General features: G+C 38.6%; 1 protein-coding gene across 1 annotated transcript; it reads right to left on the bottom strand.

Annotated features, from left to right (window-relative positions):
* Window positions 1-239: 239 nt before the first annotated feature.
* LOC104247544 (origin of replication complex subunit 2-like) lies at window positions 240-14868 on the bottom strand. The gene is made up of 6 exons (XM_009803592.2): window positions 14411-14868; window positions 2809-2915; window positions 2544-2676; window positions 1565-1856; window positions 977-1204; window positions 240-871 (listed from the first exon to the last, which is right to left on the bottom strand). The coding sequence occupies exons 1-6, from the start codon at window positions 14537-14539 to the stop codon at window positions 675-677; spliced, it is 1086 nt and encodes a 361-aa protein (XP_009801894.1). The 5' UTR covers window positions 14540-14868; the 3' UTR covers window positions 240-674.
* Window positions 14869-15358: the final 490 nt, after the last annotated feature.

The raw sequence follows: 15358 nt of genomic DNA on the forward strand, positions 1-15358 counted from the left end.
TGCGTTGCAAAGGGGTCAACTCTTAATTGTTTAGTGCTTGACGGACTTCTTTATAAGTTCTTGTTGGACTTAGTCTCCAGTTATATTGTATTTCCTCAAATAGCATATTTGTGCATGCAACTAGCTCTGAATCCACCTATCTGCAGGCTCTACGCAAAACCTGGCAAGTTGTATCTTTTTAACATCATGAACAGATTCAGAGCTATACATCAGCTAGATGATCATTAATACATTATAACTAGTTCAGATTATAACTTCTAGATAATTAAAGAAGCAAGAGTCTACATGACATTGAACGGTGCTCAAGTATGTTCATAAGCAGACAAAGTAATTGGCATTTTTGCAAAAGCTGAATCTCCGAATAAGAAGATGATCAACAGAAATTACTACCATTACAACAATACAAGAGGATCTAATAAACCACCCACCATATACAACTGAAACCAGGTGAACGTTGTACCTTGCTCCCTCTTAGAGATGCTTGATAGATTTTCCATACTTGACAGATATCCTAACATGCCAATGTGACAGCCAGCGGAGAACCAGGCTAGTACTTCTTACGCACAAGCAGTGAATAGATGCACTTTTCTGCACATAAATTTTTTCCCATACATAAACATGCATCTGCTTTAAACTTGCCACTTAATAATTTCTCTTCTTGGGTAGAAACTCTATCAAATGATCTCCGCGATAAGTTTCTGAAGGGCTTCATTTGTAAGAGGAATACACAAGCAATCTTGACCATCCGAATTCCTTTTGGTTTTGATCAACTCATGGTCCTTAAATTCTGTCAGATGTGAATTCAAAGTAACTTGACTACTCACCAGGAACCGTTCTTGGCATGTAGTGTACAAATTATTGATTGGCATCCCTGAGAAGAACAATGTCCAATTTAAATGAATGATAGATCTATTGCATTCAACAAACATGGAAATGGAAATAAAAATGGGGGGAACGAACGTATGAAAGAACTTGCCTTCTTCATCAGAATGGGCCAATTGATGCTCCGCAAGAACTTTAAAAACATTTTGAGCATTTGGTGTCAGACTCTGTAAGACAATTGAAGCTGTCTTCACACTTTGAGCAGTGGCCCCATGAGCGAGAATGAAAGCAAAAAACATTGCTTCAACCTTGCATGGAGCGAAAGTAGGAACATGGCACCAATACCAGTTAAACTGTGTATGAACCATCTTCTTATCCCACACTGGTATATATGACATAGCCAACATAGTAAATGTCAGACCTTTTTCTATGTGACATGCACATAATAAATACAGGAGTTCTAATACCAGGTGTTAAGAGAGATACTAGGGAATGACAAGGAGTTGACATTTCAACATCAGATGGTATAGTTAAGGTGCTATATTTGCATGGTCGAGCAGCAATTAGCAAAAGGCAGTAATACCTAGTAATTCTTAAACCAGGTAAAATTAGTAAAAGGCACTAATACATGCAAACTACGGAAAAGGACTTCACAAAACACTCCCTTACACCTCTAGACATCCTCTATTATGCACACGTCCAATCATATACATGCTCACACACGCATGCAGAAAACACTTACAAAGAGGAACATTGACATGGTCAATGGAAGCAACCATATGGACATGAGAACAAGCAGCGATACTAGCAAGACATTGTTGGCTGTCAGAATCACGCAACTCAGGACCATCAATGTTATGAGCAATGATGCAAACAAAACACTCATCTCCTATATCTGGCTTGTCTAGAAAAGCAAGAAGGTCGTCCATGGATTTGGGGTTAAATGGTTGTTGGCTTTTAGACGGATTTCCAGAGGTTGTCTTTTTTCGCAATTTTAATTGATCCCAAAGGAGCTCAGCTAGTGTTATCACCACCTGCAATAAAACATCAACGATAGCAGATCTCTTAGTATTACTAGAATGATTTTGTGCTAGCAACCCGTGTATTGTGCATCTCATGCGGATCTTATCATATAATATCATAAAAGAGGGGGTGCTCATAACTGCAATAATTGTTGATATTAAGGAAGTATAATAAATTTAAAAAGGTAATTACTATTGTTATATCAAGTCCCAAGCACCAGGAATCAAATGAACTGTGTCAAAAATATGTGTTTTAAGTATTGATAGCCTCCACAACACCAAGTAAATTTTGAGACTATGAAGTTTGGGCATAACCATCATATTGGACCAGCAAATGTGAAATCTTCAGTTATTGCCCTCTCATTAAATCCAGTGGCACTGCCTTGGTATGTACCAGATAACAACTAAACTTAAAAAATTGTCACTGCTAACATAAAAATCCATGTCAGTGAGCATGTGCTGCACTAAAGGAGAAAGTTGCAACCAAACAACATAGCTCCATAGGCAAAAGCTCCTGTCATGATCAGTGTTCTTATAGTAATCTGTCTAACCCAAAAACACGGGCCTATAACTTTGTTTTTCAGAAAATTTGCAAAGTGGAAGATCCTGGCTTTGAGACTTTCTACACCAAAATTATTTTCTAAAACAAGGGTACCAAGCAAGCAGCACTTTTAAACAAGAAAACAATAGGGTGAATACCTGTTTAAGATTTATAGACTGGAGATACCCATTGACAACAACAACAGAATACTCAGTTAAAGATCTTGTCGCAGAATCTTCAATCAAAGCTTTCTTTGATCCAAAGCCATACATCAAAAGTGCAAAACCACACCTATCAGAGTAACAAAGAATTGGAAAGAAAAGCCTTCCAGGTTTACATTGGATAGCAAATGAATACAAGGAAAATAAAAAAACTTGTCGAAAAAGCATATTGTGGAGTAAACCTATACATCAGGACACTGACCTTAGCACAAAAAGCCATTCTGAATACAAACTTTTGTAGCTATTGATCAAATCATTTACTTCTTTCTCATGTTTGGGCTCAATATTAGCTGCCACCTCTCTTAATTCCTGCATGCAACAATCATCATTGTGGACTCTCAGTAAGAAGAGTTATAACTGGAACTTTATCCATTATGCAGTGGTCAGGAAAGATTAAAACATGTATAAGGGACACAACCATGTACAACAAGTGTAATTTGGAAAATGCATATTACCCCTCATCTTCGAGGGTATTGTCCACTGGCCCTTTGTTGATATTATCTTTCTTGCCTCTGTTCAATGGTCAAGTATGGATTTCCTTGATAGTTTTATTACGTGAATGATCACGGCTCGCATCATGAAGTAGTTCATCTCAAAATATACCTTTATGCACTTCTTGGAATGCATCAAATGAAAAGTCAGCTCTTATTTTCTCCATAATTACAAAAATCATAAATTTTGTTGAACCTCTTTTGCTTGCTGATAAATCCAAAAGGTGGTTCACAGCAAATACTTGTGTATTCAGAGCTGTTAAGATGAATTTATGCTTATCCGTTGAAAGAGAGCGTTTAATGTCCACAGTTCCTTTTTATTGGATCCACTTTGAGTTACTTCTAAATTTTCTCTTTACTATGATGAGGAAGATGGGTTTTGGTGATAGGTGAAAGGAATGGACGAAATTTTGCGTGCCAACTGTCATTTTTTTTTATTTTAATCAATGGATTCCCCGTTGGTTTTTTCTCCCCATAGAGGATTGAGACAAGGTGATTCTTGGTCACCATACCTTTTTATTATGGTGATGGAAAGTCTCAGTAGAATGATATCTAAAGCAGTGTCACTTAACTGGTTAAGAGGGGTGGAAATTACTGGTAAGTGGTAACTATAGCAATCACTTAACCGCTCCCTTATCTGCCATCACTTAACTGGCTCCCTCTTGTATGCTGGTGACATTTGAATTTTGTGTGATGCAGATAAGGAGAAAATTTTACATTTGAAGGGGATTATTATTGCTTTTGAACTATTTGGAATCCATATAAACCTGAGGAAGAGCAGTTTATTTTCGGTACATGCTGACCAGCATGCTCAGTCACTAGCAGACACTTCGGCTTGCAAGCTGGGAAGTTTTCCCACTTCTTGTGTGGGACTACCTCTTGGAGCAAAAATATAGAGATAACAGCATATGGAAAGGAGTAAATGAAAAATGCGAGAAGAAATAATGTTCAAGGAAAAGAGAATATCTTTCTTTCCTTTGGTGAAAGATTGACGTTGATTATCTTTGATAAAGTAAGTTGCTTCATTGAAAGGCATCAAGCTGATGCAATGATTACAAAAATAAATATGCTAGCTCCATTACAAGATGTTATGATGGGATCTTGGAGCTAGCCAATAACAAGAAAATATACCTCAAAGAGGCTAGTCAAGAGTAAGGGAGCTCAAAAAATCTAAAAACACAGTAGAACTATTTACACAGGACTGTTTGGCCCAACAAAAAAGACTAAGTAGACATTTGGCCTTCAGCAAGTGAATTGGAGTTGAGACTCCATCAAAACATCTGAGGGTTCTTTCAGTCCATAGGCACCAAAAAATGCAAGCTGGTATCATCCTCCAGGTGTCCCTGATGGCCCTATCAACTCTCCAAAGGCTCCAGCTCTCGACCGCATCTCTAATATTCTGTGGCATCACCCATTTGAGATTAAAAAGAGCTAGAAACATATGCCACATATCTGCAGCTACAGCACAGTTAATAGTAGATGATTGACTGATTCTAAGCTTCCTTGACATAGGTAGCATCTGTTAACAAGCTGGAAGCTTCTCCTACAGAGGTTGTCCTGAGTCAGACAAGCATTCTTTAGTGCCATCCAGCTGAAGCACATCACTTTTGGAGGGAGCTTTGTTCGCCAAATTAGTTTCCAAGGCCAGGAATCTAAAATTCCGTTATGAGCAACTAGCACTTTATACCCCAGCTTTACTGTATATTCCTTTGCATTGGGACCCCAGCTTAATGTATCTGTAGCTTGTGAGTTCATGCTAAAACCTTCCAGTTTACTCATTAAGTCAAAAAGACTCTCTAGTTCGCAAGCATGCATGTTCCTTCTGAAGAGGGGATTCCACTATTACCTTCTCTGTTCTGTGCGACTGTGGAGTCAGCGTTACATGCTATAAGGAAGAGTGATGGGTATAAATCTTTCAGAATGAAGTTCCCTAGCCACCTATCCTTCCAGAATTTAACTTTCAGACCATTTGTAACCTTGAATGAGACTTCTTGGAGGAATTCTTCCCAGAGCTTGCTTATATGTTTCCATGGTCCAACTCCATATGGGGTTCTGCTTTGTTTAGTGCACCAGTGGTTTAGTTTTCCATGTTTTGCTGCAACAACTTCCTTCCATAAAAGATTGACGTTGATTAATAGTATACTTGATGCAATTCCGACTGATTTAATGCTATTGGTACCTATGTCAGCCAAGGTGGAAGGGCATTTAAATAGGATCAGATGCAATGTTTTATGGGAAGGTAGATTCCAGGTAAGTTTCATTTGATAAAGTATGAAAAAGTTACAATTTGCAAGGAGGGAGGTGGTTTGGGTGTTAGGAACATCAGGCTCCATAATAAAAGTTTGCTTTACAGATGGCTATGGAGATGAAATGACATAAAGAAAGAGCACTGCAAGGAGGTCAGCAAGGCTAAAGATGGGTTCCAGAATTATGGGGAACAGCTCACGTAGTATCTCTCCCCATGGCACTGCAATGTGGAAACATATCAATAATCTGTGGGAGGAATTCCAAGCATACACCAGATTAAGTGTCGGAGATGGAAAGACAAGTGGCTTGTGGAAGATACATTAGATGATTCTTTTCCTGATTTAAGTAAAAGACTGTTGGGATGGCAGTACTTGGATCTTTCAGTTTAGAAGAAATTTCAACGGTTGGGAGATTGAAAGCATAAACAGATTTCTGCAAATGACTCAGAATGTTTCACCGATAGATTCCCAGAATGATTGTTTGAGAGAAAAGGCAGCAGGGATGTCAGCTTTTCTGTCAGCTCGAGTTATCAGTTACTTGTAAAAAACATGGCTTCTCACAATAATGACTGGCCATGGAAAATGGTGTGGAAGACAAAAAGCACCAACCAAAGTAGCTTGTTTCGGTTGGTGGCAGCACATGAGGCATGTCTTACGAAAGAAAACTAGCAGAGCAGAGGTATTAACTTTGTGGCTAGTGTTATTTATGTAAGAAAGAGGGTGAAACAGTTAACCACTTGCTGCTACACTGCAATTATGTATGGCAAATATGGTGCATGTTTCTTAATCTTTCGGGATCCAATGGGTTATGCCAGCAAGAGTTTGGCATATGCAGAGTGAGCAAGGAAAAGAAGAAGACCTGGATGACCATTCCTTTTATGCATAATATGGAACACTTGGCTCAAGAGGAACATAAGATATTTTGAGAATGTTTCATTTTTAAGAATATATGTAATTGAAGTAATACTGGAGTTTTTGGAATCGTTACAGATTTAAAGGGTTCATACCCAGCAAGGTCCTTGTATTGTGCCCCAACTGTCTTGGCACTGGCCTACTGGGCTTCTATAAGCAAACAACCTTTATTCATCAAAAAAAAAGCACTTGACTAATCAAATACTATATTTTTCTTTTTATAGTTTAACTGAAGCTACCTCACGGACCGGGAAAACAGAGAATTGTGAGTGGTAACTTAACGTGTAATGATTTGTCATCAATAATATCTTTCCTTATCAAAAAATTAACATGAAAAATTACTAATTAGTCTGGCTGTGTTTATTTCTAGTTTTCTTTGTATCAAAAGATAAAAAGCTGCAACATGGTCAACTGACAAAAGTTGTATAATTATGTGAATATGGGTTAGGAATGGTTCCTTTTACCTTCAACCTCGATTTATCCTCATTTTGATCTTGTTTTTGAACATTGGGTTTAATCTCCGAATTTCCTAAGGCTCCATGCAGATGCAAAAGGTTTTACATTATCTCTTGCGCATTTCATTTCACAAATAATTCGGTTTCAATTTTTCTCAGTGGAATTGTTGTTTATAAGTAGCTCCATTCAAATGTTAAATCTCTTATGTATTGAAGTTTTTATAATTCAAATCCTTACAAATATTTGAAAACAAACAATCCTAATGGGACTAGTATGTTTTCAATCTTAAGAATTGTTTGTTGGATTTGGAGTTTCTCAGTTTCCCTAAACTGAACATATAACTATTTAAATTTGTTATCTTGAAAATTATGTGCTATAGAGAAGATAAATAAAATGTCACTGCTATTGTACTTCTAGCTAAAATGGAATTGATAAAAATAAAGTGGATAGGACAAATGGGACAAAATTTTCTCAAATTACATTAAACAAAAACAAACAGGTGAAAACTTCCTTTCTCTCTCTCACCATGCTCCCAGCGCACGGTAGTTAACCTACGCCACTGTGAATACCATGGGGCCTGGATGAGGCAGAGGAAGGGGACGACCAAAATCAGTACCAATTGTTTCGTTTGGGAGTGCAATTGGTGCAAGGATGCCGCCAGAGACATCCAAAGCAAGCGCTCAAAGTCCAGAGGTAGTGTTTAAAAAAGCGCCCGCTTCCTCACTTTAAGCGAGAAGCGAAGCGGAGCGAGAAGGTGCACGCTTCAGCAGGGTGAAGCGACTCAGGTGTAGAAAAGCGACCACTTCCCACTAAAAAGCGAGAAGCGGGAAAGCGATGCGATGCGAAGGAAGCGACCGCTTCTGTGTTTTAAAACAGACCCAACCCTATTTTATTAAAAACGAGATGTCTGGTCTTTCATTAAACGAATAAAGCGACTAGGGTTTTAAAGCAGAGACACTGGTCGACTTCTTCTTCTTCAACAGCAACAGGTATGTTCTGATTTTCCTCCTCCTCCTCCTTCTTCTTCTTCATCTTCTTTCACTGTTTAAATGTCCAAATAGTAGCGAAATAATGGCAATTTTTTTTTACCTTCGGTTCTTTCTCAGAATTGATGCCAATTTGGGTTCTTCTTTCTCTGCCTAGTTTTTAACAGAGAATTACTGCCCTTCCTCTATACAGAGAATTTTAATTTTTTTTTAAAATTCCGCTTCACTTCACAAAAGCGAGTGCTTCGGTTCTCGCTTCTCGCTTTAAGCAAAATGGGGGTTGTCGCTTTTTCTCGCTTCACGCTCTTCACAACACTGTACAGAGGAGAACAATCCTAACCATGCAAGCATTGGACGAGCTTCAATAGATCTGCTAGCTAGTGAAATCAACACACAATTAGACCTAAAGGAAAATCCAGCAACAACACCAAAGGGATTGGGCTTGAGTACTATAACCCTAATGGAGAAATCCAATGGAACAGTAACCCCAGGGGGAGTGAGTTTACCAGTGGAGATACTGAAGGAGGATTCAACTCTGAAGCGACCAATTTTGAAGAACTTAAACGAGAAGGCCATGGATCTGGAAAGCAAAAGCACAAATCCTACAGAGAATGCCCCAGTGAAGGTAGCATGGACAAGCCTATTTTCTAAAAACAGATGGGCAACTAATGGTATGTCTCTCTCCTACATTCCACCACAGATAGTGAATGGTCAACCCATGACTCAACTAGTTAAATCTGAAGTAGATAAGGAAGCAGAAAAGGAAAAGTGCGCTTATATTTATGTAATAGGAGAGGTACCTGGTTTCGATGTGATGAGTCGATATATAAGGAAAACTTGGGCAAATGTAGCTGTCCCGGATCTGTTTCTGCATGAGGGGGGCTACTATGTGGTAAAATTTCAAAGTGTAGAGGACATGAAGGAAATCTTTTACGCAGGTCCCTACACTATCAGCAACAGACCTTTGATTCTGAAGGTTTGGACACAAAACTTTGATTTTAAAAAGGAATTCCTCACAAACATCCTTTATGGGTCAAGTTTCCAAACCTTCCTATGCGATGCTGGAGTAGTGATTCTCTGAGTAGAATTGCAAGTCTCATTGGTACACCAATTTTTGCAGATGAATGCACCTCAAAACAATCTCGAATTTCATTTGCTAGGATGTTGATAGAGGTGAATGCAACTAAGGCACTCTCTGAAGAAGTTGCCGTGAGGAACCAACAGGGGAGGTTTTTCAGCAGAGCGTCACTTATGATTGGAAACCTGCATTTTGTGACCAATGCCTCCAAGTAGGTCACTCACGTAAAGTCCAACCACAACCTGGCCAGCAACATCCAGAAGTTCAGAGACAAAAGAGAGGCCCAAAAAGAGTGGAACAAGTATGGGGAACTAAGAATCCAAGGGACAAATCTATCGAAGGTAATGGGTAGATGCAACATAAGCAAGATCAAGACATACAAGGCAATGATGTGCAAACAAAGGTGCATACTCCGATCCTGCTATCCTTAAAGATGTAAATGCCCAAACAATTAAAGAGGATCAAAAGGATCAAATGGCAGAAGCTGCAAAGAGTAAAGGAAAGGCTACAATACCCCAAAGTCCTCCACTGGACTACACCACTTAGAAATTCTTTTGAGATACTCGGTGCAGAGTTGCAGAGAAGTGATAAAACTATGCCTCCAGATAAGAGGGGGAGGGGGGGGGCAAGTACCTCTCAATGACCTGGTGCATATGGAATGTGAGAGGCACTAAAAAGAGGTACAAACAAAAGGAGCTCAGGAATTACCTCAAAAATGCCAAAATCTACTTAGCAGGATTAGCGGAGACAAGACTTAAGCAACATAATGCTCAGAAGATTCTTAACAGCATAGCCCCTGGTAAGGGATTCTATAATAACTATCAAGAGGCACCTAATGGTAGAATATGGTTAATGTGGGATGAGCAAAGGTTCTTTGTGAACTTGTTAGTTGTTACTAGTTACAGCCCAACTGATTCACTATAAAGTTTCCAGACAAAATTACTGCAATTGAGCAACTGGTGACAATCATTTATGGCTTTAACACTGTAGAGCAAAAACTATCCTTATGGGCTGCACTAAACACATTTGGGCCTTCGATCAACCTCCCTTGGTTGGTGAGTGGAGACTTTAATGATGTACTCTACTCCATAGATAGAGTAGGAGGAAACCCCATCAGTGCTTCTGAGACCAAAGACTTTGAAGATTGTATACTCAACTTAGGCCTAAATGAGCCGCATTGGAGTGGTCAGTACTATACCAGGTCTAATAAACAACAGGGTCGTGATAGAGTGTGTAGTAGAAGTGATAGAGCCTTGGGTAATGGAGATTGGATGCTATGCTGGGGCCACATTAAAGTGGAATATGATGTTCCATTTATTTCAGATCATTCTCAAATATTACTTCACTTGAAATCTATAACCAAATCACCCGAGACTCCCTTCAGATTCTTCAACATTTGGACTGAACATAGCCAGTTTGAGTCATTTGTGAAGGAGGTGTGGCAGAAACAATTAGATAACAATCCTATGAAGAATATATGGATGAAGCTGAAGGCCTTGAAACCTTGCAAGAAGCTCAATAAAGAGGAGTTTAGCTACATCACACAGAAGGTTGAGGTTACCAAACAACAACTGAGAAGTATAGAAGAACAACTAGCCCAACAGTATACAGATGCACTGATGATAGAAGAAAAAGAGACAGCTCAAGACTTGGAAAAATGGTCCTCAATAGAGGAAAGTGTGATGAGACAGAAATCTAGAATTAGATGGATCAAATTGGGTGACGCTAACACCAAGTATTTCACAATAGTAATCAAGGAGAGAACAGTCGAGAAACAAATAGTAGAGCTCAACACACTTACAGGAAATAAGATCAATGACCCAAAGGCTATTAGTGATGAAATTATCACCTTTTATAGAAGCCTAATGGGAACATCAGCCAAGGAGCTACCAGCCATCAACCAGTGTTTTGGATAGCGTGCAGCGACAAATAGCGACGAAGGCCCGCTTCACTGAGGCGAGATGCGCGCAGCGAAGCGCTCGCCTTTTTGATGTGAAGCGACAATTTATACAAAAACATAAAATATTATATACATATAACTAAAAAATCAATAACAATAATATATTAATAAATATATCATTCAAAAATTAAAGACTCAATAGATAGTTATAGACTCATAGTAGATTCATTAACAAAAGTCTAATATTCTAAACTCTAAAACAAGCAACATCTATTCTTCTATAATTGAAAGAATAGAGCTACAAGTCAGAGCAAACAACAGATACAGAGCAAAGAAAGAACATAGCAAAGAAAGAAAGAATCAAAGAAAGAAAGAAGAAGAAAGTATTCATTAACAAAAGTCTAATATTCTAAACTCTAAAACAAGCAACATCTATTCTTCTATAATTGAAAAAATAGAGCTACAAATCAGAGCAAACAACAGATACAGAGCAAAGAAAGAAAGAAGAAGAAAGAAACAACAGAGCTACTGCCTCTGCTCGATGTCCAAAAACAGAACCCAAAAATAAAATAAAGCTCTGGTCGAGAATCAGAGCAAAAAAAGAAAGAAAGAAGAAAAACAAAGCTGAAAGAGAAGAAAAACAGCGATCACTGAAGAAAGAAGAAAGAAGAAAGAAGAAAGAAGAAAGAAGAAGAAAAAGAAAAAAGAAGAAGACAACAATGGTGGTCGACCAGAACTGAAATAGAAGAAGAAGAAAGTAGAAGAAGAAGAAAAGAAAAGAAAGTAACATACCTGAAGTGGTCGCTATGGCTGATGATGGAAGAAGAAGAAGATGTGAAACCCAAGCCCTAATTTTGTCGCTGAAGGAGAAGAAGTGGTCGCTGCTCGTAAGAAGTGAAACCCAAGCCCTAATTTTTGTGTTTTAGTAAAAATCGTTGCCTTTTCTTCCGTTATTTTCAAATAGCGACGCCTCGCATGCCCTCTCGCTACACACGCAGAGGCGCTCGCTTTTCTTATTCGCATCGCAACAACCCAGAAATGGCGACACTGTCTCGCCTCACGTCGCTACATGCTTTTAGCGCTGTAGCGCTCGCTATTTACAACACTGCTATCAACAGGCTGATCATGCAGCAAGGACCAAAGTTGACTCATGAACAACAATTGGCATTGTGCAAGGACGTTACAACTACTAAAATTTATGACAGCTTATGCTCGATTGGAGATGACAAGGCACCTGGAGTTGATGGGTACAATGCAGTCTTTTTCAAGAAGACATGGCACATAATCAAGGAAGAGATAAACCAGGCTATTTTAGCTTTCTTCACAACAGGGAAGCTATACAGAGCACTTAACTGTACTGCCCTCACATTGATACCTAAATCTGAGAATCCCCTCTCAGTAAAAGAATATAGGCCCAATAGCCTGCTGCACTGTCCTATATAAAATTATAAAAGTTTTAGCATCAAGATTACAAAAAGTGATGCCTGATATTATCTATGAAGCACAGGCAGGCTTCATACCAGGGAAGAGAATAGGTGATAACATCATATTGGCTCATGAACTAGTCCAGGCCTACAATAGGAAGCATGTGTCTCCTAGGTGTACGATCAAAATTGACCTTCAAAAAGCTTATGACACAGTTGAATGGCGCTATCTGGAGCAGGTATTGGAAGAATTGGCTTTCCCCAGAAAATTCATTGCTTGGAATATGGAATGCCTTAAAAGAGTGAACTACTCTATCTTGGTTAATGGTGAACCAACTGAACCTTTCGATGCTGCAAGGGGCTTGAGACAAGGGGATCCCATGTCCCCTTTCCTGTTTTATCTTAGTAGGCAATTGAACAGCTTGAAGAATGAAAAGACTTTCAGATTTCATCCAAAGGGTGCAAAGATGGGGATTACACATTTGTCCTTTGCAGATGATCTATTACTCTTTGCCCATGAAGATGTAGGGTCTGTACACCACCTTCATCAGTGTTTTCAGCATTTCTTCTCTGCCTCAGGCTTACAAGCTAACCTAGGCAAAAGTTCATTGTATTGTGGAGGAGTGATACATGCAGAAAGGGATAGAACTTGCAGCTGTTGGGATATGTCTATGGGACCTACCTTTCAAATACTTAGGTGTACCTTTGTCAACTAAGAAGCTGACCATTGCACAATGGCAGCCTCTTATCCAGAAGATTGTCAAAAGAATCTCCTCATGGACTGCTAGGAAATTATCCTATGCTAGAAGGATCCAACTAGTTAAATCAGTCATCTTTGGTATCCAAGCATATTGGTCTCAGCTTTTCATGATCCCTGCCAAGGTATTGAACATAATTGATGCATATTGTCGCAGCTATGTGTGGTCAGGTGTCAATACTATAAATAAGAAGGCTTTGATTGCCTGGGAAAAGGATTGTTCTCCTAAATCAGCAGGTGGACTTAACCTTATGAATCTACGGATTTGGAACAAGGCAGCAGTAGTAAAAACCTATTGGGACTTAGCACATAAAACTAACAGGTTATGGATTCGATGGATTCATAGTTACTACATTAAGGGACATCAATTTGCTAATATGAAGGTGCCACAAAGTGCATGTTGGATGATTCGGAAGATTTTTGATGCAAGAGATATCATGCTGCAAATGTACCATTCTGCTCCAGGGAAAAACTTGATTAAACAGACTTACTTGCAGCTTCTAGGTGATCTCCCAAGAATACCATGGAAATGGCTAATGTTCTCCAACGAAGCTAGACCTAGAGCAAGATTTACCATGTGGCTTCACTTGCATGGAAGGCTACTTACTGTTGATAGATTAGCAAAATGGGGACTCAATGTGAAACTAAAGTGTAGCCTATGTCAAGAACACAATGAGGCAAATGAACACCTCTTTGTTCAATGTAGAATCTCAAGGAAGCTATGGGGACAAGGTTCTGCTATGGGGAAAGAAGCATGCACTATTTCCAAACACATGGAATCAATATCAACACTGAATTATTGAGAATGCCAAGGGGAAATCAACAATTGCCCAGGTCTTCAAATTGTTATATACTGAACCAGCGCAAGCTATTTGGATGGAAAGGAATCATGGGATATTTGAGCAAACGAGCAAAGATTGGAGTGCCATTGCAAAAGAGATAGCCTTCATGTGTTGTGCTAGATCATCTGTTAGAACTAGGAGCTATTTTCAGACTTAAATGTTCTAAATTTCTCTAAGTGTACATATAGAGGTATGGATAGTCTTTCTTGTTTTCTTGTCTTTAGATAGTTAGTGAGTTAACTAACTATGGCTTTGTAAAGTTTATCCTTGGTGATTAATAAAAATTTTAATTACCAAAAAAATAAAATAATAACAATTCACTTATACGAGCCATCCAATCTCTTTTGTTCTAGCTAAGATATCGGAAAAAAAATGAAGGAATACTTTTTTCTCCATTTCTTCTCATTGTGACCGGAAGTAAACTATACAAAATACTATAAAAGAAAGGACAGCCTACCTAAGGCAAGTATCAGGGTTGCTTTCACGGTTCAAACCCGTGACCTATATGCCACACAGGAGTTGCACGAGGACAGCCTTGCAGTAAACAAATTTTAAACAATTTAAGTAAGATCAGTTCGAGCCATATATAAAATTAAACAATTTTAAAAAAGAAGTATTCTACATCAAATTTGCAACCCCTGATTGGGAGGAATGGTAAAGATGTAGCAACCAATAATATAAACAGATGAGAAATTAGAAAGCACACAGAGACCTCTTCGTCCACAAGATCGATTTCGGAGAGCTTACGAGCTGATTTTTTCCGAGAAGAGCCCACTTCTTTAGCAAGGAAATAGTTTCTTGAGAACCCAAACTCCTCTTCCTCAATCTCATCCGCATCCATTTCCTCAGACCCAGAGAATCTCAAACACTAAGAATTTGTTCAATTAACAAGCACAATCTCAAAGAAGTGGGTTTTTTCTTTGTATTTCTTCTTCTATTACTCTTCTATTATAGAGCGAATAGCAGACAGTTGTGAGGTGTGTTTATAATTTCATTGTTTAAGTGCAAATGTAGGAGACATAACGAGGGAATTGCCGCTGCTCTTTAAAGTTTAATCTCTTTTACTCTCCTCAATTCTTTTATTCTCTCTCTATAGAACCTCAGTCAGAGTCTAGCCGCCCAGGCATACACAAGTCCAGGCATATACAATTAAGGAGTATGTATAGTGTTTTCGCTCTTTCCCCTTCAGCGTGACTCATCCAAAATCTCGTGACTCATCCAAAATCTAATAGTCGTGGGTGAAATTACTTTTATCAATTGAGCAAAATATAATTGTTGTGGGTGAAATTACTTTTATCAATTGAGCAACCCTTACTTATTAGTTTAAAAACTGACGTGCCTTCTTATTACAGGTTTATGTGCAAAGAAGGAAAAAGAGGCATGTTGATTTGCTTATTTTCTAAATATTCTATGGTAAGGATAATTTTTAGAAAAAAGGTCTAAATTTCCTCCTCTAATTTCGAATATTGTCTACATCTATCCTCCATTATATTATTCGGTCAAATTTTCCCCACCGTTATACTATCCGGTCAAATTTACCTTTACCATCAACAAACTTTTAAAAATTATCCCCCAATCCGTTAGGTGACCCAGAATCTCCCAAATCATTTTAATTAAGTCACTTATTCTTCTTCTTGATTCAGACAAGAGGGGTTGCTCT

This window comes from Nicotiana sylvestris, chromosome 2 (assembly GCF_000393655.2).
Source record: "Nicotiana sylvestris chromosome 2, ASM39365v2, whole genome shotgun sequence".
Lineage (NCBI taxonomy): Eukaryota > Viridiplantae > Streptophyta > Magnoliopsida > Solanales > Solanaceae > Nicotiana > Nicotiana sylvestris.